The 26,495-nt window shown below is 43.3% G+C and overlaps 3 protein-coding genes across 3 annotated transcripts; 1 reads left to right on the top strand and 2 right to left on the bottom strand.

Annotated features, from left to right (window-relative positions):
- Nucleotides 1–7,527: 7,527 nt before the first annotated feature.
- LOC309965206 (olfactory receptor 56A1-like) lies at nucleotides 7,528–8,467 on the top strand (the record flags this gene model as incomplete). Its single annotated transcript, XM_082844579.1, is given in 3 exon segments — nucleotides 7,528–8,028; nucleotides 8,032–8,081; nucleotides 8,083–8,467. Coding segments are annotated over 3 exon segments (936 nt in total).
- Nucleotides 8,468–13,768: 5,301 nt separating this feature from the next.
- LOC309965205 (olfactory receptor 52E5-like) lies at nucleotides 13,769–14,709 on the bottom strand (the record flags this gene model as incomplete). The annotated part of the gene is given in 3 exon segments (XM_082844578.1): nucleotides 13,769–14,338; nucleotides 14,342–14,409; nucleotides 14,412–14,709. Coding segments are annotated over 3 exon segments (936 nt in total).
- Nucleotides 14,710–18,829: 4,120 nt separating this feature from the next.
- Nucleotides 18,830–26,205, bottom strand: LOC309965207 (tripartite motif-containing protein 6-like; the record flags this gene model as incomplete). Its single annotated transcript, XM_082844580.1, has 7 exons — nucleotides 25,744–26,205; nucleotides 25,154–25,249; nucleotides 24,255–24,485; nucleotides 21,714–21,736; nucleotides 19,920–20,020; nucleotides 19,608–19,634; nucleotides 18,830–19,392 (listed from the first exon to the last, which is right to left on the bottom strand). Exons 1-7 carry the CDS (start codon nucleotides 26,164–26,166, stop codon nucleotides 18,830–18,832), a joined length of 1,464 nt encoding a protein of 487 aa, XP_082700706.1. The 5' UTR covers nucleotides 26,167–26,205.
- Nucleotides 26,206–26,495: the final 290 nt, after the last annotated feature.

Below are 26,495 nucleotides of genomic sequence, written 5' to 3'. Positions count from 1 at the left end.
AAAACTTAAAAAAATTTTCCCTTATATTTTTTCTTTTTAAAATTTTATTTATTTATCTTTTATACAGCAGGTTCTTATTAGTTATCCATTTTATACACATCAGTGTATACATGTCAATCCCAATCTCCCAATTCATCCCACCACCACCTCCCACCCCACCCCCCGCCACCTCCCCCCACCCAGGGACACATTTAAAGGTCATCAGTTAGGAACTCATGGGAAACAGTAAAAATAAAGATGGGAGGAGAGGGAACTACAAAGCAGCCATTTCACTTTTTATGGGCTTGATTGTAGCATCCCTTTTGAAATTTTAGTTTGGCCATTAGTCTGTTCTGGTGCTGCCTCTGCACAGCCCTATTGTGTTCCAGGTGCACATCTCCCAGCACAAGACAATAGAGCTGTGCTAAGTTCCCAGCAGAAACAGCTCCTGCCCTGCTTGCCCAGAGTTGTTATCTATTTGTTCTCCTCATTTCTATCTATTACCGATGAACTCAATCCTCCAGTGCAATATAAACCATCAGGAAGTGCCATACAAGCAGCAGACGGCTACAATTACACCAATCCCAGACAGATTTATAAAGGGCACCAGAATAAGTTTCTGTCCATTTTCTAATGCAAGGTACCTCCCAGGCAGTTGTGTCTATAGGTGCATCAGATGAGACAAGAAGGAAATGAATTACTTATTGCCTAATTAAATTATTTGTCTAAAGTCAGTGGGAGCCTACAGACTAAAAATTCGTATCTCAAATCATTTCTCTGTTGAACATATTCTTTGTCTGAAGTCTAAACTTCTCCCAAACTTTTCTCAGATTTATCCTTAATTTAAGAAATTATACTATATGTATCCCTCCTATAATTATTAATTACTTCACTTCTATGCATTTATTTTTCATGAGAATGTCATTTGCATGCAGTGGGCATCCCATGGCTGGGAAAACTGGAAATGCTTGAATACTCAGTTCAGCTTTTACTCAAAACTTAACCTTTCTTGTTTAAACTCCCAGTTTTTGACTTACCTCATTTTCATGGTTGACCCACCTCTAAAACTTAGATTCAAAACATCCTACTATCTGATTGTCACCTTCTAACTGCAGGCTCAAATTTTTAACTATCCTAGTACAGTCACAATTGTTGGACCTAAAGATTACCAAGCCACTGAAAGAATCCCCTTCATTCTATTATATATCCCTCTCTTTACTTGACTTTATTCCTGTCAAGCTTAGATTCTATGGCCCGTCATTCAATTATGCTCTTGGAAATAATCTAACCTCCTTTGTTCTCACCTTCCATTGTAGCTGCTTGAAATAATGGAAAATGATTAAATCTAAATATGTCTCCTCTGTGGAAGGTTGAAGCTTTCTAGAAAAATATCCCATAAATAAACTTGTTGACTTCACATTAAATTTATCATCACAAGCTTCAAATGTAAACTCAACAATACCCAGAAATCTTACTATGCGATGCCATTACAGTAAATGGGTCCATATCCACCAGGTTATCAGAGAATCCTAAGAATTATATTTGATTTCTACATTGAATACCTCATTTCTAATTCATCTGTATATTTACTTGACTATTCTTCCAAAATTTTGCCACTCAAATTTATTTCCTCTGCCACCAATCTGGTCCAGGCCACCATCTCTTGCCTGGACCAAGTAATAGTCTTCTGACTGGCTTCTCTGCTTCTACTCTTGTTTTTCTTCCCATTCATCATATCTCTATTCCTTAAGGCCTTTTTGATCCCACTTATCTAAAGTAATGCTCCTGTAATAATGCTCTATGATGGCATATGACAGGATTTTGTATATTTTCTTTTGTAAAATTACCAAAGCTTTCTGCATTTTAACTGTATGATCAAAAGAATAAAATTAAAACATTTAATTAAGAAATAGAAAATATATTCATGTAGTTCAAAGTTTTAAAAATTAAAAAAGGTATTCAGTAAAAGTAATTCTTTCTCTATATCAGTATTATTTCTGACTGCATATAATAGTTTAAGGTGGCTGCTAGAAATTCAGGCATCAATCCTGTGCCTGTTCCATGTGGAAGCAGGGAGGGTAAATGACCTTCATGTCTCAGCTGAGTTAGTTCACATTAGAGAGTTTTCTTGGAAACTTTGTAAAATGACATCTACTAACATTTGGAATCTGAGAGGCATAGTACTTTGTCAGTATACATGAGTACCCAAATAAAATAATGTTTTTTTGTTACTAAGGAAGAATTGGGGCATTGGGGAAACAACCGGCAATCTCTAACATACCATTTTTACTCCTGTCTGCCAAGTTTGACACATTTGTCTTTCTCAGAAGGAATTACTCTTACAGGTTTCTTGTGTATCCTTCCAGAGGTAATTTGATTATATCTAAGAACATATAAGAAAGTGTATGTATACATACACTTTTTTATATTGCATTCTTGGTATAGCATTACAAAATTATTTTGTGTAGCATTCTATGTACTGTTTTTGTCACTTGCTTCTTTGCTAAACAACATATCTCAGAAATTACTCAAAGAAGTACATTTAGAGATGCCTATTTTCTTTTAACAACCACATAATTGGAATGAACTCTTGGTGAAAACAGGGATCATGTTTGCCTTATTTACCATGTACACAGTGTCTAATACAGTTTGTGGAGCATAGTAGGTAGTATTTGTTTGATGGATGGGTCACACAAATAGCAAATGTCAGAGCTAGGATTCAAATCTGCTTGTGAGTTGTATGATTTTATTCCCATATCTTATCTACAACCTTGATGTGTTAAGTTAGATTGTCAGATTTCCTTATGTTGAACTCTCTCTGCATTTTTTAGGGGATAAATATATTTATCAATTAAACAAATCTTAACAGTTTTCTGAACTCTATGCACTAGGATTTTGTTTAGGATTTCAATAGCTATAGTCACATTTATCAGAATAGTGGTGACAGTGGGGATGAGTCATTTAGAACACAGACATTGGAGTCAGATTGATGTGGCTATGAATGGAGGCTAACTGTGTGACTTTGGGCAAGGCTCCATCTCTCTATCTATCCCCGACACACAGTAGGGTTAATAGTTTCTACTCCAAAGAGTTCCTCTTTCATATCTAAGAGAGATGATTCAATGAGAAAAATTAGATAAAGAACTTAAGCAGTTTAGGTTGCTCATAAAGCACTCAGAACATTGGAGTTATTATTGTAATAAAGACTCTATTGTCTCTTTCCTACATCTTCAACCATGTCTGTGAGTCAGGCTTATGCACCAGATCCCTGGCTTCTGGCTCCTCGGCAAGTTCTTACCTCAGTTTCAAACCACTCCATCTTTCATATCCTCACTTCCTACCTGCAGGAGCATGATACAACACAGTTCCCAAAGGACTCAGCTTTTTTTTTTTGCAATACACGGGCCTCTCACTGTTGTGGCCTCTCCCGTTGCGGAGCACAGGCTCCGGACGCGCAGGCTCAGCGGCCATGGCTCACGGGCCCAGCCGCTCCGCGGCATGTGGGACCTTCCCGGACCGGGGCACGAACCCGTGACCCCTGCATCGGCAGGTGGACTCTCAACCACTGCGCCACCAGGGGAGCCCTATCTAGAGTATTTTTAATTTCATTTATTGTGTTGTTCATCGTTGCTTGTTTCATCTTTAGTTCTTCTAGGTCCTTGTTCAATGTTTCTTGCATTTTGTCTATTCTATTTCCAAGATTTGGCATCATCTTTACTATCATTATTCTGAATTCCTTTTCAGGTAGACTGCCTATTTCCTCTTCATTTGTTAGGTCTGGTGGGTTTTTTTCTTGCTCCTTCATCTGCTGTGTGTTTTTCTGTCTTCTCATTTTGCTTATCTTACTGTGTTTGGGGTCTCCTTTTTGCAGTCTGCAGGTTCGTAGTTCCCGTTGTTTTTGGTGTCTGTCCCCAGTGCCTAAAGTTGGTTCAGTGGGTTGTGTAGGCTTCCTGCTGGAGGGGACTAATGCCTGTGTTCTGCTGGATGAGGCTGGATCTTGTCTTTCTGGTGGGCAGGTCCATGTCTGGTGGTGTGTTTTGGGGTGTCTCTGGACTTATTATGATTTTCGGCAGCCTCTCTGCTAATGGGTGGGATTGTGTTCCTGTCTTGCTAGTTGTTTGGCATAGAGTGTCCAGCACTGTAGCTTGCTGGTCATTGAGTGAAGCTGGGTGTTGGTGTTGAGATGGAGATCTCTGGGAGATTTTCGCCGTTTGATATTACGTGGAGCTGGGAGGTCTCTTGTGGACCAGTGTCCTGAAGTTGGCTCTCCCACCTCAGAGACACAGCACTGACTCCTGGCTGCAGCAGCAAGAGACTTTCATCCACACGGCTCAGAATAAAAGGGAGAAAATGTAGAAAGTAAGAAAGAAAGAAAGAAAGAAAGAGAGGAAGGAAGGAAGGAAGAGAGGGAGGGAGGGAGGGAAGGAGGGAGGGAAGGAGGAAGGAAGGAGGGAGGAAGGAACGAGGGAAGGAAGGAAGGAGAGAAGGAAGGAAAGAAAGAAGATAAAATAAAATAAAATAATTAAAATAAAAAATAATTATTAAGAAAAAAAAATTTTTTTAAAGAAAAAAAAAAACGGACGGATAGAACCCTAGGACAAATGGTGGAAGCAAAGCTATACAGACAAAATCTCACACAGAAGCATACACATACTCACAAAAAGAGGAAAAGGGGAAAAAATCATAAATCTTGCTCTCAAAGTCCACTCCCTCAATTTGGGATGATTCGGTGTCTATTCAGGTATTCCACAGATGCAGCGTACATCAAGTTGATTGTGGAGCTTTAATCCGCTGCTTCTGAGGCTGCTGGGAGAGATTTCCCTTTCTCTTCTTTGTTCTCACAGCTCCCGGGGCTCAGCTTTGGATTTGGCCCCGCCTCTGCGTGTAGGTCGCCGGAGGGCGTCTGTTCTTCGCTCAGACAGGACGGGGTTGAAGGAGCAGCTGCTTCGGGGACTCTGGCTCACTCAGGCCGGGGGGAGGGAGGGGTACGGAATGCGGGGCTAGCCTGCGGCTGCAGAGGCCGCGGGACGTTGCACCAGCCTGAGGCGCACCGTGCGTTCTCCCGGGGAAGTTGTCCCTGGGTCCCGGGACCCTTGCAGTGGCGGGCTGCACAGGCTCCCCGGAAGGGGGGTGTGGATAGTGACCTGTGCTCGCACACAGTCTTCTTGGTGGCGGCAGCAGCAGCCTTAGCGTCTCACGCCCGTCTCTGGGGTCCGCGCTTTTAGCCGCGGCTCGCACTCGTCTCTGGAGCTCCTTTAAGCAGCGCTCTTAATCCCCTCTCCTCGCGCACCAGGAAACAAAGAGGGAAGAAAAGTCTCTTGCCTCTTCGGCAGGTCCAGACTTTTCCCCGGACTCCCTCCCGGCTAGCCATGGTGCACTAACCCCCTGCAGGCTGTGTTCACGCCGCCAACCCCAGTCCTCTCCCTGCGCTCCAACAGAAGCCCGAGCCTCAGCTCCCAGCCCCCGCCTGCCCCGGCGGGTGAGCAGACAAGACTCTCGGGCTGGTGAGTGCCGGTGGGCACCGATCCTCTGTGCGGGAATCTTTCCGCTTTGCCCCCCGCACCCCTGTTCCTGCGCTCTCCTCCGTGGCTCCGAAGCTTTCCGCCTCCGCCACCCGCAGTCTCCGCCCGCGAAGGGGCTTCCTAGTGTGTGGATACCTTTCCTCCTTCACGGCTCCCTCCCACTGGTGCAGGTCCCGTCCCTATTCTTTTGTCTCTGTTTATTCTTTATTCTTTTGCCCTACCCAGGTACGTGGGGAGTTTCTTGCCTTTTGGGAGGTCTGAGGTCTTCTGCCAGCGTTCAGTAGGTGTTCTGTAGGAGTTGTTCCACGTGTAGATGTATGTCTGGTGTATCTGTGGGGAGTTAGGTGATCTCCGCGTCTTACTCTTCCGTCATCTTACCCTCGTCTCCTGAGATTTTGTATGGATAAAGTTAGTAATAATTTAAACCGAAGGAATTCAAGAAAATTCTTACTAACATATTCGGAGCAATAGAGTGGTTCTGTGTTTGTTTTAGGGCAAGGGCAAAAGATTTATTAAGTCAGAGACCTAGCCCAGGATTTTCCCACTCACCAAGGGACGGGCTCTCGAGGAGCACCTGCAGACAGTGGCATGAATAAGCCTCCAAGTTCCAACATGCATTTTGTGTCATGCCCAGTCCATCCTCTGAAGTCCACCGCACAGACCCTCAGTGACCAGTATTTGTAGTAGTTTTAAAAAATATTTATTAAAATATTTTAAATTAAAAAAATTTTATTTTATATTGAAGTATAGTTGATTAACAATGTGATAATTTCAGGTGTACAGCAAAGTGATTCAGTAATGCATATACATGTATCTATTCTTTTTCAAATTCTTTTCCCATTCAGGTTGTTACATAATATTGAGCAGAGTTCCCTGTGCTATACAGTAGGTCCTTGTTGGTTATCCATTTAAAATATAGCCACCATTCGTAGTATTGATCAGAGCTTCTCCTTTCCCTTCCTCAGGATTCCCTTCGGCACTGCAACTCTGGTTAATTCTCCACTTTCACTTTCCTTCCTTGAAATTTTCCATCAGTGTAAACACCAAGGTCCAGGAACTAAAAAACCTTTTTCAGCAGGCTTTTGTTAAGTATCTATGAGGTGTTAGAGAATGTTGGTGTGTATAAATGAAAAGTGCCTGTTATTTGACCTCAGATATTTGAGTCGGGTGGAGGGAGACAGAAGGGTACAAAATCTATGTGTAAAGGGCTACAAAGAAACTATAATAATAGTAGAAGTTGCATTCTCAATGAACTAACTACTTCATTTATCTTACTTTCCTTCTGAATTCATAATCTTTCCCCAGACAAATAGGTATGCTACAGTATGTTTCATTTCTGTCTTGCTCTTTTCTTTAATGACAAGCTTGAAACGAACCTTTTAGCTACATAGTCAGCCCTCCCTATTTAAGAAATCTTCACTTAAGAAATCTTCAACTCCTTTCATTCTGGTTTCTATTGCCACCAGTCCAATGAATTAGTCATGTTCAGATCACTAATGATACCCTTTTAAAAAAGCTTAGTGGTGGGGCTTCCTGGGGCTTCCCTGGTGGCGCAGTGGTTGAGAGTCCGCTTGCTGATTCAGGGGACACGGGTTCGTGCCCCGGTCTGGGAAGATCCCACATGCCGCGGAGCGGCTGGGCCCGTAAGCCATGGCCGCTGAGCCTGTGCGTCCAGAGTCTGTGCTCTGCAACAGGAGAGGCCACAGCAGTGAGAGGCCCGTGTACTGCAAAAAAAAAAAAAAAAAAAAAGTTTAATGGCCATTCATATTCTCACGTTATTAAACTTCTGCTTAGCTGACAAGTTGGTCCCGTGCTTGTCAAAATTTTCATTGAGAAAGCAACTTCTACATTATGCTATTGTTTTGCTTTTCTTACACTGGTACCATACTGAATTAATTTGTTGAACATTTTTAATATTGTAAGGTTACTACCTATTGTTATTCTTGAAGTCAATTAGATAAAATTACCTCTTGTATCTGCCCAAGAAAATAGTCAAGAAAAGACTTCTCACCTCAAGATTCATTGGATGGCATCACCCAGCAACGACTCCACAGCTCCAGTCTCTGAATTCCTCCTCATCTGCTTCCCCAGCTACCAGAGTTGGCAGCACTGGCTGTCCCTGTCCCTCAGCCTCCTCTTCATTCTGGCCATGGGGGCCAGCGCCACCCTCCTGATCACCATCCAGCTGGAGGCCTCTCTGCACGAGCCCATGTACTACCTGCTCAGCCTGCCCTCCCTCCTGGGCATGGTGCTCTGCCTCACTGCCATCCCCAAGGTCCTGGCCATCTTCTGGTTTGACCTCAGGTCCATCAGCTTCTCTGCCTGTTTCCTCCAGATGTTCATCATGAATAATTTCCTCGCCATGGAGTCCTGCACACTCATGGTCATGGCCTATGACCGCTATGTGGCCATCTGCCATCCACTGAGATACCCATCCATCATCACTAACCACTTTGTGGCCAAGGTTAGTGTCTTCGTTGTCATACGAAATGCCCTTCTCAGTGTACCCATTCCCATTCTCTCTGCCTAGCTCCTCTACTGTGGGAAAAATGTCATTGCGAACTGCATCTGTGCCAACCTGTGTCCAGCTCTCCTGTGACAATTTCACCCTGAACAGAATCTACCAATCTGTAGCTGGTTGGACCTTACTAGGCTCAGATCTCATCCTCATCTTCATCTCCTACATCTTCATCCTAAGAGCTGTGCTCAAGTTCAAGGCTGAGGGGGCTGCAGTCAAGGCTCTGAGCATGTGTGGCTCCCACTCCATCCTTATCCTCTTCTTCAGCACCGTCCTGCTGGTTGTGGTGTTGACAGATGTGGCCAGAAAGAGCATCCCCGTGGACACCCTGATTCTGCTCAATGTTCTTCACCACTTCATATCCCTTGCCTTGGACCCTATTGTATATGGGGTTCAAACCAAAGAGATAAAACAAGGAATTCAGAAATTGTTGCAGAGAGGGATGTGAATATGTAAAATAGATTTCTAATTCTCTCTCCCCTTCCTTCTCAGTGATTTTGCCCAGACGTGAGCTAGAGAAAAGCCTGACCCAGGTTTCTTCCTTTATTCTTACCTATTTCAGGATGGGGTAGGCAAGAGGAAGAAACTCATTTTTCTTGAGTAATTGCTTTGAGCCTGGGCAATTATAGTGAAGTAAATTAATCTTCACAACATTCTTGTAGGTACTATTACTTCTATTTTACATAGCAGAAAAAATATAATTTTAAGAGAACAAACTGCTGGAGATCATATATCTGGGAAGTGATAGAGCAGAGATTAAAATCTAGGCTCTACAGCCTGGTGTCTTTCTAGAGAAATGCCCCTTCTTGTGCAATTGAAGCTGGAGACCAGGCCTCTACCCTACTCTCCTTTGCCTGTGTTTTGTCCTTCTGGATGTCCATAGGTGTTTCCTGCTTGTACCTACTATTTTGAGAGCCAGGTGGTTCTCAGAGAAGGCAGAGTCCTATCTGACAAAGCATCTGCAGGACCAAAGGGAAAGAGCACTCATAATAATATAAAGCAATGCCAGCCTCCTACTATGTCCTACGCAGCCTCACAACCTTCAGGGAGTCTAGAGAATGAGGATACAGGTTGAGAGAGGGGTATGGAGGGGGGATACCAATGGGGTAAAAATTGGGAAATCAGGTCAGTGTGTTGACCACTTCTCCACGTGTTTAAGCTGCACATGCAGTGAACTGAAAGTCAAGTCTTACTTGTTGACTCTTCCCAAGAGCTCTAGTTGAAGGTGGGAAGACACAGCACAGTGTCAGGTTTCTGGGTAACAGTGGGTCCAGTCAGGAGAAAATAAATCCCACTGGCTATTTTAATTTTTTTAAATTTATTTATTTTTTATTTATTTATTATTTTTGCGGTACGCGGGCCTCTCACTGTTGTGGCCTCTCCCTTTTGCAGAGCACAGGCTCCGGACGCGCAGGCTCAGCGGCCATGGCTCACGGGCCTAGCCACACCGCGGCATGTGGGATCTTCCCGGACCGGGGCACTCACCCGTGTCCTCTGCATCGGCAGGCAGACTCTCAACCACTGTGCCACCAGGGAAGCCCCACCACTGGCTGTTTTTAGAGAATTTAAGGTAAGCACTTGATTAAATAAGTATTGCAGACTTGAAAACCAAAAAAAAGAAAACAAACAAAAAAAAAAAAAATGGAGGGGGATGCTGAGGTAACACAGAGATAGTACCTGCAGGAAGAACCTTATACTTGGAATTCCTTGGTGGTCCAGTGGTTAGGACTCCACACTTCCACTGCAGGGGTCACAGGTTTGATCCCTGGTCGGGGAACTAAGATCCCATATGCTGCGTGGTGTGGCCAAAACCAAAAAACACTGGTCATTAAAAAAAAAAAGAACCTTATACTTGGGAATCATTTGGTCATTAGGAGACAACAGGTTGGTGGTGGGCTCGTTGAACTACTCTCACAACTCTGAGGACGAGTGCTGCCTCTGAATGCTACTAGTGTCACAGGACCTCCGAGGATGTGCCCTTACAGCCTGGACTGAGACCTCTGAGGTAGGACTCTATCCTGCTGGCGGTATCTCTTAGGGAGTTCAGTGAGGCTGATTTGATCCTGGAAGTTCTAAAGCCCAAACAAAACCCAAACCCAAACCCAAACAAAATCCAAAACCCAACCAACCAACCAACCAACCAATCCTGGAGGCTACAACCAATTCCACTGCCAGGAGGAAGAGTCATTGCTGAGAGAAACCGACGAGAGGAAGAGACAGGAGGGACCAAATATCCCCTCCTCTGCTTCAACCCTTCAGTCTTTCTCTGTTGCTCTCTGTAGGTGGAAACTAAGAGGGAGCCGGCTGACCAAGGGTCCTATAGTCTAAGTCCCAGCATCACAAGATGTTTAGCTGGGAGGGTCTAGGGCTGAGAGGCAAGAGTTAATTATTGGCACAGCTCCGATTGCTTGAGTCTGAAAACTTAGTACCACATGAAGGACAGCTATAGCAGAACTCTGCAGTACAGCATGCCTCCCAGTGAGACAGAGACAGAATCAAGTCCTCTGGTGCAGACAAAAAAAGAGATGTGACATAATGCTATAGAGGCAGCTTTCATAGTTAGGAAAGAATTTGGCATTAAGCCGGCAACAGGAATGGAGATCAACTGCCCCACCCTGTGGGGATTAAAGTAACTGCAACTCAATGCTGATGTGGATTCCAGGGGCAGATTCTTCTAAAGCCACACTCAATAACAGTGGGAAAGAAAAATGACATCCATTTCCCTACAAGAAGGGGCTCTTAATGCCCTCAGACATGCTTCTTATTTACTCAAGGCAGAGCCACAGGTATGATTCAGTATTTATCATTTTTTTAAAAAGAAATTCTTTAATAGGAATTCTTTCCATCTTATGGTTGCCGGAAGAATTTTATGCACCACCATCTCCTACTGTCCCTCAGAGGACAGAAGGGCCAACTTCAATACCACTTGTCTAATGATACTAATAATCTCAATGTCCTTATATATTGGTAATAATTATAGTAATAATCATGAAATTAAAAGCTCAAGTATTTTGAACACTTGCAATATACCAGTGTTTGTGCATGATAACATTTAATTTTCATAAGAGCCTTCTGTGGATGATTATAAAAATGAGTTTTAAAAAATCTAACAGCAAGAATATAATTCATAGGAATATGGTACATATTGTCAAGGAATATTTTCAAACATCTGCTCTACTCTGTTGGTCTGTAGGAGTGCTTTCTCTACCTTTGTTATGCTTTCCCAGCTGCAAACCCAGAAAGAACTCAAATAAGAGTCTGTTAGTTGGACAAAATTCGGGTCTTAATTCCTCAGCTAGGCTTCTCTAGATCAATGCAAACAGCTGACATAATTATGAGAAGCTTGACTCAAACTGGGAGCACACGGGGATAGATACTACCAACTTGTTGTAGGGATTTGTAAGGATGTAGGGACCAACACACCAGTTGTCATTCCTCACAGTAACTAGCACAATTTTTGCACATCCAGGGGCTCAGTGAACATCCCCTTATTTACGAGACTGAAGTGATAAGTCAAGAGTTGACGGTGTCTACAGTGCATCTCTAGTTTCATAGAAGCAGGGCACAAACAGATATGCCATGTACATAAGGGTGGCTCTCTGCTCTGGTTCTAAGGAGAGAAGTTAAGAGGACCACAGGTTCTCACAGAATTGTCAAGCCCAGTGCAGGTGGTTCAAGGAATGGGACACAGTGGTCCTAAGGTAGGCTTTGGGGTGAATCTACATGTAGAAAAAGGGGATGGAGGAACAGGATAGTCAAAGAGCCCAGTCTTGAACGGAAGACACAACTCTGCTGTGAAGTTCCCATAGCCTTAAAAAACGTGCTTAGTAGAGATCTCTGAACACTGTCTTGAGTGGATAGAATGAATTAGCATAAACTGAAGGCATTTTAAGTTGGTGGGGTATAAATGTACAAACTTCCAGTTATAAATAAGTATCAAAGATGCAATGTCCAGCATGATGACTCTAGTTAAGGTATATTTGAAAGTTGCTAAGAGAGTAGATCCTAAAATTTCTCATCACAGGAAAAAAGCATTTTTCTTTTTCTTCTTTTTGGTACCTATATGAGATGTTGGATATTAACGAAACTCTTGTGGTAGTCATTTCACAACATATGTATAACTTAAACTTATAAGTGCTGTAGGTCAATTATATCTCAATAAAACTGAAAGAAAAAATAAAATAAATAAAATGGTGGGATACAGATATTTTCTCAGTTTAACTGAGATCTGTGAAGAATCACGGTGCTACAATAGGCTGACTATGATCCAACTGTCCTGGAAGGGGTGCACTAAGAACACGAGAAGAGGGGAGAAGTGACCTACTAAGGCCACTTACTTTACTCCCTGGGTTTGCAGGTTAGTCACATTTGCATGAGGAACACAGAGCCTTTTGAGAAAGAAGATCTGAAACCACTGAACACTGCTATTCAGGATCAGAGCAGATTTAAATCAAGATGCAGTGGCAGGAGAGAGCAACAAGTTCCCTGGAATTAAATTATCTGGAGGAAAAAGGGAGTCTATGCTGGTGACCAATGCCCATAACAAAGACCGAAGTATTGCTGAGGGAACAAAACTACGTTTTCCACAGTGGAGTTTGGGGACCTCTTAGTACATAGTCATCTGATACTCTACTGTGCTTTGGGATATATTCTAAGCATACGGGTGTGAAGGATGAGAGCTGTGACCTCAGAGGCAGACTGTGGAACCTCAAGGCTGTGCAGCCAGGGAGTCTAAACAGGATGACGTTACTGCAAGGCGTAGAGAAACGCTTTGTTGCTGACGTGTCAGTATTGCTGCCCTGTGGCTATAAGTAGGAATAGCAATACTTTAGTTCTCAACCTCTGCTTGTTTCTGAAAGGGGACTGACAACTCTGAAAAACTGGCGTTCCAACACTCAGGGGGAGTGGTAGTGAGTAGCTTCAAGAAGAAAATACTGTACTTCCTGCTCATAAGCACGTGGGGAGCTGAATGATTAATTTTAAAAATAAAAGGGATATACTTTATTCTCTGGTTTCCTTTTTTCTTCTGGTTTCCTTTTTTTCAGTGACATTTAAAAACAATGTCAATTTATGTCATAGAGTGTTCTGCCTATGTTTTCCTCTAAGAGTTTGATAGTTTCTGGCCTTACATTTAGGTCTTTAATCCATTTTGAGCTTATTTTTGTGTATGGTGTTAGGGAGTGATCTAATCTCATACTTTTACATGTACCTGTCCAGTTTTCCCAGCACCACTTATTGAAGAGGCTGTCCTTTCTCCACTGTGCATTACTGCCACCTTTATCAAAGATAAGGTGTCCATATGTGCATGGGTTTATCTCTGGGCTTTCTATCCTGTTCCATTGATCTATCTTTCTGGTTTTGTGCCAGTACCATACCGTCTTGATAACTGTAGCTTTGTAGTATAGTCTGAAGTCAGGGAGCCTGATTCCTCCAGTTCCTTCTTTCGTTCTCAAGATTGCTTTGGCTATCCGGGGTCTTTTGTGTTTCCATACAAATTGCAAAATTTTTTGTTCTAGTGGGGTTTAAATGTGAGAATTTTTTGTTGTACTTTTCCTGTGGCAAAAAATAGAGTGATTATTTTGGAATCTTTGAGCTCTGCCTTCTAATGTGGTGTACATTATGACTAATAAGGAAAATGTAGTAGAGGATTACACGTAGAGGATTTTAACAAAAATATTCCAGTGTTTACTTCTGTTTTGATCTTATCATTCCACTGAATGATCATGGAAGATCCTCTTGGGGTTAAATATCAATAGCTTTTAGGGTTAAGCATCCTAAGTGCCCGCTCTCTTACCTGTTTTGTCCTGACCCCATAGATTCCAGGGTTAAGGGCAGGGGGAAAAACCACATATAGATTGGCCAGAAGTATGGGGTTATAATGAGGGATGTTGTGGCCAAAGCAGTGTGTCATGAAGGAGAAGAGTGCTGGCAGGTGGAAAGCCAACATTAAGCAGACATGGGAGCCAAATGTCCTGAGTGCCTTGAGGCGGGCATCCCAGGACGGGAGGTAGAAGACTGCTCTGAGGATTTGGACATAGGAAAATCCAATCACAGAAAGGTCAATATATCCCATGGAAAAAGCAATCAAGCCATAGGAAGCACTGACCTTAATACTGGCACAAGCCAACTTTACCAAACCCAGGGGTTCACCATAGGTGTGGGGGATGATCTGGGCATCACAGAAAGGAAGGCTTAGGATAAGGACTCTAAAAGGAGACACACACACCAAAGTCCGGACCATGATGACTATGCCCAGGATGGCTATCACCTTATTGGTGAGTATCATGCTGTATCTCAGGAGGTTGCAGACGGCAATGTATCAGTCTATGGCCACGACTGTCAGCACTGCAGACTCCAGGCCAGTGCATATATGGATTGTGTACATCTTGTGATGCAAGCACCAAACACAATCTCCCTGAGATTGAACCAGAAAACACCCAGCATCTTGGGGATGGTGGCTGTAGACAGGCCAAGGTCAGTGCAGGCCAACATGGCCAGGAAGTAAAACATAGGCTGGTGGAGGCTGCGTTCAGTCTGCATCACAAACAGGATGGTGACATTTCCCATGAGGGTTATTGGATACACTGCAAAGAAGGGGGAGCCAATCCAGATGTTCACATTTGCCAGCCTTGGAATCCCTATCAGAAGGAAGGAAGAAGGATGGAACTGTATATTGGTGGGGTGCAGCATATCTGTGGGAATTAGTTATAGACACATTTTTTGCAGGAGTTTTCTTGCTTCCAGCGAGAGAACATAACCTCTTTCAGAGCATGTTGCCTAGTTTCTGGAGGAATAGAAAATCTATTCTTTAATTCCATGATACAGCAGAGGAGACCTAGAGAGTGAATATGAGCCAGAGTTAAAAAGACACTCTCACTTCAAAGTATTTGCCTCACCTACACAGAAAACCATGTAGAAAATTTCCAAAAACAGCAATTCTGCACTTCACTTCTTATGGCTTTTTTTCCCTTCAGTCTCTAAGGAAGAACCTACATATGGCTATAAAATAACAAATATTTATTAATTATATCTGTTAATCATGATGTAAAGCCTAAGCAAGATGGGGTGTGTTTGTGTGTGTGTGTGTGTGTGTGTGTGTGTGTGTGTGTAAAATCACAGGACTTAGATTGAGGTGGAGGGTTTAGGGGAATGATACATTCTTGCAAAATAGTCCTGAAAATTAAGAAGATGGTATGTGGATGAATAAACAACAAGTTCCTACTGTATAGCACAGAGGACTATATTTAATATCCTGTGATAAACCATAATGGAAAAGAATATGAAAAAGAATACATATATGTGTAACTGAGTCACTTTGCTGTACAGCAGAAACTAACACAACATTGTAAATCAACTATACGTCAATAAAATTTTAAGAAAAAGAACAAGGAATTGCTAAGTGAAAAACAAAAAAGAAGATGGTACATGGGAGGGAACCCAGTAAAGGTGGTGGATTGAATAGCTGGTGTTGGGATCTGAGCTAAGGAATGGAATTAAGAAATTTTGACATATTGGGAGACTATTCTATGATTCCAGCAGAACAATAGTCTCTCTCAGAACTACAAAGTCTTATTACTTTTCCCTTCTAGCACCCATCACCAAATATTTCTTAGCTCAGATTTAATGACATACTATCCAGAGAGCCTTCCCCAGTTGGCTTATTTCGTGATTATTTATTCTTTTGATTATTTTCCAGAGGTCTATTTATCTTGCTGTTATGTTAGTTATCATTGGGTATCAGTGGTTCTTTTTTTTTTTTTTTTGCGGTACGCGGGCCTCTCACTGTTGTGGCCTCTCCTGTTGCAGAGCACAGGCTCCAGATGCGCAGGCTCAGCGACCATGGCTCACGGGCCCAGCCGCTCCGCGGCATGTGGGATCTTCCCGGACCGGGGCACGAACCCGTGTCCCCTGCATCGGTAGGCGGACTCTCAACCACTGTGCCACCAGGGAAGCCCATCAGTGGTTCTTAAAGTGTAGTCCCTGGGCCATGGGTATCAGCATTATCTGGTAATTTATTATAAATGCTACTTATTGGACACTACCCCAGACTCACTATATCAGAATCTCTGGGGCTGGGACATAGTAATATGCTCTTGAACCCTCCAGGTGATTCTGATGCTCATTCTAGCTTAAAAAAAACACTGCTAAATTTTTACCACTAGGGTATAATCTCTTTGAGGTCAAAATCAGTGTCAGATTTATCTCCATGGTATACTTTATATAGTGATAGGCAGTGATCAGCAATAATTAGCAAATGAAAGTTAAAAGTTTACTGGAAACAATCTTTCCAGTTATTGTATACAAAGTCCTAGATAAATACAAACTGGGTTATAGAACAGCATGTAGAAGGATTTTGGAGGAGATCTCTGAGGAATTATACTTGTAAAAAACTAGTAATGTATGATTGGGTCAAAGGAGAAGCTGACTCACCATGAGGCTGCATCTGGGGCCTGCATGATACTATGGGAAGCTCCTGTGCTGGAATGGCCCTTCTGTGTTATCCCATAATGAGGCAAGGAAGCCAGTTATTTGTACTCCCATGGTATCCTGTCATTGGCAGAGGATTACCCTGTGTGATAGGACAAAACTTTGGATAAGGTAGTTCCTTGGGTCTGAGGACAATTCCAGGGAGGGGTGCAGATGTGAGCTCCCAGTATCTGATATTCCCAGCAGCTGGGAGATAGGTACACAGGTCCTGAAAAGCAGATCTGGGAGGTGTGTCATAGGGTATACTACAGATGGCATTGTGCTTCTACTCTCTCGGTGGTATCTTCTCCTTCAGTCTTGGGAAACTTACTTTCTTCTTACTCATTTGTCTGCATTTAAACCTCGCACCTTACTTTGTCTTCTTTCTCTACCCGCAAATGTTTTCTTGTGTCAGAGGCAAAGTTTTAATTTGCTCCTAGATATGGCTTGGAATAAAATTCATGTTTACTCTTAGTTAAACAAAAAATTCTTCTTAGATATAATCCCCACTCCCAAGGCACACACACACACATGCAGTCATGCACACACACACACACATTATGATATACCGCAGAAAGGCTTAACAAATTTTGGTTCGTTCCAAGCAACTTGCCTTAGAATGCATGCTCTGTTTTTGCTTTTCCTGGACTTGAGACTGAATCCCATGCAGTCCTCACGACTCCATCTTTCCTGTCATCTGGAGACCAGAAATAACTAAAAATTTTTGCATGTGGCATGCAAACTGGAGAATAAGAAATCCCTCATTTATTAACATCCTTTTGATCTTCATAAAATGTTCTTGTCTCTCAGCTTACGCGGGCCTCTCACTGTTGTGGCCTCTCCCATTGCGGAGCACAGGCTCCGGACGCGCAGGCTCAGCGGCCATGGCTCACGGGCCCAGCCGCTCCGCGGCATGTGAGATCTTCCCGGACTGGGGCAGGAACCCGTGTCCCCTGCATTGGCAGGCAGACTCTCAACCACTGCGCCACCAGGGAAGCCCCTACATTATATTTTGAATTAAGTCTTCAAAATATGGTGTGTATTTTATGTGTACGGCACATCTCAATTCAGACTAGGCATGTCTGAATTGTTCAACAGCCACCGGAGCCTCTTGGCTATCATAGTGGACAGCCAGATCTTGATATTCAACTCCTTGATATTCATTCCATCCTTACAGCCCCCTCATCATAATTTCTTTTACAGTTAGCTCAAAAAGCATATAGCATCCCTCTCCCAAAGACAAAGTGCTCATGCACAAGCTGTTCATGTTTGATCATAAAGAAAAGGAGGTATGGAGAAGCTAGAAGAAATCATTCTCTTCCTAAAAGTGCTTCATATTGATTATTTTCTTTTTACATTTTCCTCCCATTCTGACAGAAAAATCTGTATTGGACTGAACATTTTCCTCTTCTCTCCTGTTTTTACTTCAGTGTGTTTAGATTTTTTTTTTTCAATCACTACCTTAGATTTTTTTTTTTACTACCTTAGATTTTTAAGATCCATGAAGTTTGTAGTAAAAACTGAAGTTAGAATCTTTTTTTAAAATTGAATTTAAAGCCACCCAAATTAACATTATAATGGCTTTTAGCACTCAATCCTATATGTACTTACATAAAAAAAACAGCAATTTCTTTGCCCATGTATTGCATTTTATAAAACCTGACGACGTTACAAGAATGTAAAATTACAGGTCAATTTCTTTCATAAACAGAGATAAAAACAAAACCTAAACAACGTATGAGCAAAAACAAATCCAGTATTGCATATGAAGAATAACAGTGGTTTATTCCAGAAATCTGTGTTAGATTTAAAAATGGAAATAAATCAATGTATTCCAAGAACAGAATAAAAATGACGTGTGATTATCTTAATAATTACAGTGACAATATATGTTGAAATTCAACTTTCCACTCAGTACAAAAACTGACATCAAATTAATAGAAGAGAATTTCCTAAATTTGATTCCATACATCAACAAAGAAAAATCTCCACCAAATGCCATGCTTAATGGTAAAATGTTGAGGGAACAGTTCTGAGCTTTCTGAGATGCTCTTCCCAGGTTATAATCTTCAAATTTGGCTCGAATAAAATTTTCCAATTCTTTCTTTTAAAAAAAAAAGGGGGAAAAATGTTGACAGCTACCCCTCACCCATCTCAAGATCTGTAATTAATCTGTCAAGGATGTTCACTGTCACCGCTGGGTTACTCAGCTCTAGCACTGAGTAAATGTTCAACAGGAAAGGAGTGAGAACACAGGAAAATCGGAGGTAAGAAAGGAGAAACTGAGATGCAGAAGAGCCTTGGAGTAGAGGGTACGGCTCAGATGGTGGGAACAGCAGAAAGTTCAAGAGCTTGGGCGGCGCAGGGTCATCGGGACTACACAGTTGCAAGGATTAAAATATGGACATAGGGTGGTAGGAAAGTAATACTTAGAGAAGGTGTAGATGGGGAAGCCGTGGTTGGTGACATTGTAAAAGGAGACCGTGCCGGCCTCATAGTCTAAGAACACCCCAATTCGGCGAGGGGGCACCATCATGGAGAGGAGCAAGGAGGTGGACGATTCCTCGTAGGCTCTGTATTCGTGCTTATGATGTAACCCAATCACCCAGTATCCACTTTGAGGCTGGTATCGGGAGTAAACATTCCGATTGTTCGCAAACTGGTTGAAAGAGAACGTAGGTCCCGTTGAATCACTGCACACCCCCAGGATCCAGTCAGTCTTCTTGGCCACGTCTACCTCCCAGTAATGCTTTCCTGAGGAGAAGTGCCGAGAGCCCAGGACACCACAGCCATAATGCTCTTCCAGATGAGACCCAGACAGCTGAGTGCCCACAAATCTCACCTGCCTCCGGTTCTTAGACAGGACGAGATTTAAATTAGCCGTGTGTGGATTCAGAGTCACATCCTCTGTGGGAGAAAGGTACAGCATCAGCAGATGAGAATGGGTATGTGGGTCTTATGACTCTGAGAAGAGGAAGCGAGGATATGGGTGGGAGGAATTGGAGCTAGGTGGTGGGGGGCTGGGTGGAAACAGCAACACCTCATACCTGAGAGTGTGTGTGTGGGTATGTTTGGCAAGGATAAGAACATGTCAGCTCAAAGAGGCCACAGTTTCTACTTACCCCAGTAGCTCTGGACATCTGTCAGCTCTGTAATGATAAAGAGTCAATCACATTATATAGAACCATCAGTCTCAGGTCTGCTGTCTCTCCCTTACCTGGCTGAGAGGTGTGGAAGGGAATTCTATAAGGATGTGAACCGGCCATTTCATTCCCCCTTCAGTATGACCTGCATCTTCTTTAGCACATTGTGTCCCTCCCTCTTTGATCTCTTTCTCTGACACTATTCCCAAATACCAACCCTACCCTTCATTCTTTTTATTTCCTCTACTACCATGATCCCTCATCCAAACGCTGTTCCCTGAAACTCCTCACCTCTAAACACTCGCAGCATCTTTTTCAGATCTGGGGCTCGAAACATACTCTTCAGCTTGGTGGGGAGAGCTTCTGGCTTCTTCAGGGTCCAGAGCTCACTCCTAGAGAGAACAGACATTATGAATCTTCAACACTGCTAACTTTGGGTGTCTCTAACACCTGTCTCCTTCATCTCCCAGGCCCACTGGTGAACTTCAGCACTCTTCCTTGAAGAAAATCAGCATCATTCTGCAAAGACCTCTGGCATAGGAGCCAGAAGAACTGGACTAAAAACTAGCTTCTCACCATCTGTGTACACACTGGTAAGATTTTTATTCTTTTTTTATTGGCTGTGTAGTATCTCTCTCTCTCTTTCATATATATATATATATATATATATATATATATATATATATCTCACATCTTCTTTATCTATTCATCTGTTGGGGGGCACTTAGGTCGCTTCCACATCTTGGCTATCATAAATAGTGCTGCGATGAATACTGGGGTGAATATATCTTTTGTACAGAACAGGGAATATAGCCAATATTTTATAATAACTTTAAATGGAGTATAATCTATAAACGTATTGAATCACTATGTTGTACATCTGAAACTAATATACTCTTGCAAATCAACTATATATACATCAATTTAAAAAAAAGTTGATAGGATTTATCCCGCAAAGCCTCATTTTTGTTCCTTTGTTTGGTTTGTTGTTGTTTTGTAAAATACAATAATTTCCCCTTCTTTCTCTGCATCCTAGAGACTGTATAATATTAAATAAAATAATGGCTGGGAAATCCTTTGCTACCTCTAAAAAAGATACAAAATACTTAAAATGTCAGCACCCTCTTAGAGGGCCTACAGGTATCTGTGTTGACAGGCAGGACATCAGGACCTGCTGCTAGGGCTTTCAGAGTATCAGGTGAAGGGCTCCCTTAGAAGAGTCTGTGATTTAGGTCTCAAGGTCTTGCAGAGGCCTAGGGAGAAAGACCTTCAGAACAGCCTCTTAGGATTCTTGGTCTCTGGGGACATTACGCCAGTTGGAGAAAGGAAACGTCCTCACCTCCAAACTGAGAATAAAGACTTCCGAAGGGACAACAGGCTCCATAGGTCATGTGTTCGTGAGGCGCTTCAAGGTACCAGGTATGTGGGCTACTTTAGGGGTCACCTTGATGAAAGAAATTCTAGAGTAGGTGACAGAGAAGAGAACATGTTTTTGTTTCAGGGCCAAAGCCACTCTTTTCAAGACCTCGGGTCTATATTTTTACTAGAATTGAGAAAAATGGAAGACTGAGGAGAACTAGGTAGCAAGGCATGGCCTGTTCCAAAGCCAAGGGGGAAAGGGAAATTTAAGCAGCTGTCCCAAGAGCTGATTTCTGGACCTTGGAAAAAAAAGCAAATGGGAAATTTCCCTCTGATAAAGTATGTGGGCAAAGAAAATCCCTGCGTATTTTGAGGTAGCTATGAGCTACTAGAATCAGGACTGGAAGCAGGTACAGAGGTTTGTGGAAAAGGAGTTCTATCACGAGGTACATGGGGAGTCAGTGATATGGTAATCCTTGATTCTTAAGAACACTACTGTCCCAATTTGTGACCTTCTGCCACTCAAATTCTCCTACCACTGAAACCAAGTCATTCCCTTTACTTTGGGGGACCCCAAATTCTCACGAAAAGCCACTCAGGACACCACAGTCCTAAATCTTCCCTGCTTTGTGATTTTTTTTCCCTTTCCCACTGACCACAAGATAACTCTATGGGTACAGGAGTCTTTTGTCAACCCAAGGGAACCACGTCATGTTCTACACATACCTTTTCGCGACATCACTCACATCCTAGGAAAGAAAGAGACAGGTTAAGTCAAGGGTAATAGGACTTGTCCTCTACTACAGCCTCATCCATGTCCCTCATCCCATTCTCACCACCCCATGATGAGAGAGGTAGAGATGATCCAATATGGAGGCCACAAAGTAAAGATAAGAGCTGAAAGCAGACTCTCCCTGAGACCCTATGTAGAGATGTTAGGAAATGATTCAATTCATTCATTAGTACCTTTATTTTTACAACAGAGTGTGTGTGTGTGTGTGTGTGTGTGTGTGTGTGTGTGTGTGTGTGTGTGTGGTGGTATATATGTACCTCATCTTTTATTTGCCAGGCACTGTGCCTGCTTCTAGATGCTCTCACATGACTAAGTCCTGATTTCTGTCCTCGAGATGCTCACATTCTGGTTGCTGAGGACACAAGGGCCATAAAATGTGGTTGTTTCTCAAATTCCACCTCCCCTAACCCTCTATGCTACCTTTTCTGACTTTGTGTATTTTTCTTGATTTCAACACACACATGTGTTGATGATTCCTAAATCTGTACTTCTGCTTACATCTCTTTTATATACCCCTCACATAAGCCACGGGCACCACAAATTCAAGATATCTGAAAGAAAACTTACCTGTCCTGCAACCATGAGGTCTCGTCTGTTTTCTTCCATCTTCCTCAATGATCCCCGCATCCAGTCACCAAATGTAGACAAAGTACTGTCCTAAAAACTACCTGACATCCCATCTTAGACCAAGCCAGTGCATTTCACACCCTTACTGCTCTTTATCATCATCACTGCCACTGCCTGCCTCATTTGAGTAGAATTGTCTCATGGCCTCCGAATTGGTCTTCCTAACTTCTGCTCTATACACCTCAATGCAGCAGAAGGAAAGGCCAATGGTTTGATCTATGTAACATAGGAATAACTATTTTCATGGTATTGGAGCTATTTTTGGTTGTATTTGACAAAAACACAACTCAAACTGGCTTGCATATGTAAAGTGGTAGAGGTGGATCCAGGATTGTATCAATCTTAAGGCATACTTGTAATAAGGAACTCAAATGATCAAATCAGGGTGATACTTCATGCCTCTTCCTCTTAGCTTTACTCTCAGGGTTCACATTTTGAAACTTGAAAGCTGCAGGCTTGCATCCAGCTGTCAAATCTTAATGGGTAACCATGTCAAACAAACATGGAAAACAGAAGGAGGAAGTGTCTGTGATGGGCAAGTTCTGGAAAAATTGACTGTGAGATAACACTCTAGTTAAAATGACCATTGGGCAGTCATACTAACTAGTGGGTAGAAGAGTCTAGACAGGTGCCTGGACTAGCTATTATATAAATTGATGATCCATTTGCACTTACGAAGCAATTTTTCCAGTTTGAAGAGACTTGTAAAGGGGCTAGAACAAGTGGGGGAAGGAGCAAGCATTAAGGCAACCCAACATCAAAGATGAAGAAAAAAGCAAGAAGAATAAACTGAAGCTGTGAAACCAGAAGCAGTGAATGAGGAAAATCTCCAACAGGTGGAAAATAACTACCCCATGACCCCAATACTAGGGCCCAAGTATAAGTAAAGAAATTATTATTCCACCAGGAAAGGGAGCAAGAGGAAAGCAAGAAAGCAAACAGAAAATAAGGAAGAACCTGAAGGTTCCAGAATGTCACAAGGTACATCCTGCTTCAACTTAATAGTCACACTATTCACTCTATGAAGCCAACAGCTGCTCAGATTTCAACCTCAGTTCAAATCTCTCCATCAAATCTCTTTGGATTTGACAGCTTGCACCCACCCAATCCACATACACACACAGACCAGAGCTCATTGTCTGTGCCTCAAAAATCCTGTTCAAACTTCTATCACAACATGTTCAATGATTCTGCCCTAGAGAAGAAAGTGAAGCAAAGAAAGGCTGGTAATTACATAAAAATTCTCTAAGTACTTGAGTTTGGTATGTGTTTGCCTGTGACTAAGCTGAGTGAAAAGCACCTGACCAATCCCAACACGGCATCAGAGACAACGGGTACCTAATGGCCAGTGATTCTCAACAGGGGGAGGGAGGATAAGTTCTCCCCAGGGTCATTTGGCAATGTCTGGAGGGGTTTTTGTTGTCACAGCTAGTTGGATGCTACTGGCATCTAGAGGGTAGAGGCCAGGGATGCTGCTGAACATCCTACAATGCACAGGGCAGCCCCTCACAGCAAAGAATCTTCTAGCCCAAAAGGTCAATAGTACCAAGATTGAGCAATGCTGCAGTAAAACATCACTCGATCTTTTACATTGTATCAAATGAACTTTTGGACTATCCTTTATACATAAGAAATAAAAATGAGACATTCCTTTAGCATTTGTACTTTTAATTATCCTATGCTTTATCCATGAACTTTGAACTGTTTAATAGGAAAGAGGCACTACAGGGTCAAAGGAAATTTTTTTCTTTCTCCCACCAAGATAAGGAGTCCCACATCAGAAGGGAAGGAAAGTTAGTCTCTCTTTGCCTTGACCGTCAGACCTTGGGCTCCTTTGCGATTCCTACCTGCAGCAGCTCCGTTGTTGACCCCTGACACCGGCGCTCCAGGTCTGAGATGAGCTCTCTCAGGGACTGGCTCTGCTGCATCAGCTCACCCTCAGCTTCTGCGATGATGTTCAGCCCCTTCCTCTCCTCCTCCTCCAGCTTCTTCAGCTGCCGCTGCTCCTCTCTGTCCAGGATGCTCCTCAACTGATCAAACTGCTTCTGGATCCTGTGTCTCTCAGGTTCCATCTGATTCTTCAGGAACATGGAAGAGAAAGAGGTTGCTAGTCTGTTGAGCTGAGGGTCTCCTGTATAAGAGGTTGGGGAGGCAGGCTCTATACTGCTTTCCTGGCAGGTCTCACTTGGGGGGAATGAGCAAATGGGGGAGTAAGTCCTGCAGAACCTGCTCTCTTCTCCTATTCTCCCTTCAGCTCTTCTCAGACCATTGGCCCCAGGCTGTCTTATCTAGGCTTCTGAGATAGAGACTTTGATTCCTAGGTGGGATTTAGATTCCAAGCAGCCTCTCTGGCCTCTCAGGACTCACCATCAACCTCCCCTTCCAGTTTTCGATATTGAGAGTGGCCTGTGCATGACCTATTTTTCCAAATTTCAGAGCTCGAAACTATAGAACAAGGTCCAGAATCAGGAATTAAGGGCTGCCAATGGCCATGGTTCCTCTCCCATGATTGTCTTCAAAAACCTAGATTCCCTTTGATATGTTCATTTTCTAACTCCCCCTTCTCTCTCCCTGGCTCTGCACCAAGAACAATACCCTTGTTTGGAAGGGTTGCAGTGAAGGACAGGCAAAGGGAAGCTCTTCTAGCTAAATCAGGGAACAGACAGAACTAGGTCCCCTTTGCACTCGGCTCCCACATCCTGCCCTGATTCCCATCCCAGGACACCTTCAGAAGAATCTCTCTTACCTTCCAGGATGCCTTCTTCTCTCTGATAACAGCTGTTAGTTTCTCAGCTTCCTGCTGCTCTTGCCTCAGCTTCTTCAGAGACTCCTGGAACTTCTCCTGGAAGAAACACATCAAGTCAAGCAGGATCAAGTGTCAAATTGTTTCAGTGTGGAGACATGGAATGAATGGGGGAGAGATTATTATGCTGACCTCAGGAGATGCCTGTCCCGGAATGAAAAACTGAGAAGGTCAAAGTTATCTTTTATAAACGGGATGGAAACCACTGGGAATAGGCTGATTCTCTTTTCTCCAGGGGAAAGAACCTGACCATGAACCACTTTAAGTCCTTTACTCTCACTGCCAACATATCCCCTGAACTCAACCTGCCCTGCCCGCTACTGGCCCCGAGCAGCATCCTCCACTCATGCAGAACCAATCATGAGCAGCGAGAAAGAGCTACAGTCTCTGGTCTTGGCCAGAGGGGCTTTTTCTAGGTTCATCCTCTACATAAATAGGTGGACTACAAAGAAATTAGATTAGAGCATAAAGAAAAGTTAATAATCTACCAAGGAGTCTGCTCCCACCTGCCTTCCCTCCATCTGGGCTCCCACCTGGTACTCCTGGGCCACCTCTTCCATGAGGAACGTGTGGTGACCACGGTGCTCCTGGGACCTCTCGCACAGCCAGCAAATGAGCTTCCCATCCTCCTTACAGAAGAGCTGGAGTTTCTCTCCATGGTGTGCACAAAGAACCACCTTCAGCTGCTTCCCCAAGCCCAACACCACCTCCCTGAGCCTGTCCGCTATGTTGGCCAGGTGCCGATTGGGTCGCAGGTTCCCAGGCTGGTAGCTGGTCTGGCACACAGGACAGCTGCTCTCTTCTTCTTGGCCAATACCCAACTCCTTGCTATCCCCCGTGATGCAGGCTTGGCAGAAGCTGTGTCCACAGTCTATGCTCAGGGGTTCTGTCAGGAGCTCCAGGCAGATGGGGCAGGTCACTTCGTCCTGGATGTCCACCAGGACTGCTGAAGTCATTGTAGCCACTCTCCTGGCTCCTGCCTGCCCAGCCCTGACTTCTAAGGTGTTTCTTGTGTATAGAATCCTAGGTAGATGGCCAAAAAAAAGGGTTCAGGGTAAGAAATGAGGCAGACAAAGGCAGGCTGACTGTTCTGGATAAACAGGTCAAGCACCTGGGGTAACAAGAGCTTCTCATTCTAACTTCAAGCATGTTCTTTGCCCCTGCTCACATTAGACAGCAATTTGCACTCTCATTAGAGCAATGATCACGGTTCCTTTTACTCCTACTGGATGAAGGGACAATGATGTGCTGGAGAGAAGTGGCCTTGGGTAGGGCACTGTCTGTT

The sequence above is a fragment of the Leucopleurus acutus genome (genome assembly GCF_964270905.1).
Source record: "Leucopleurus acutus genome assembly, chromosome: 8".
NCBI classification, from domain to species: Eukaryota; Metazoa; Chordata; class Mammalia; order Artiodactyla; family Delphinidae; genus Leucopleurus; species Leucopleurus acutus.
Note: the sequence above shows the minus strand (reverse complement) of the source record. Positions and strands in the feature narration are given on the sequence as shown.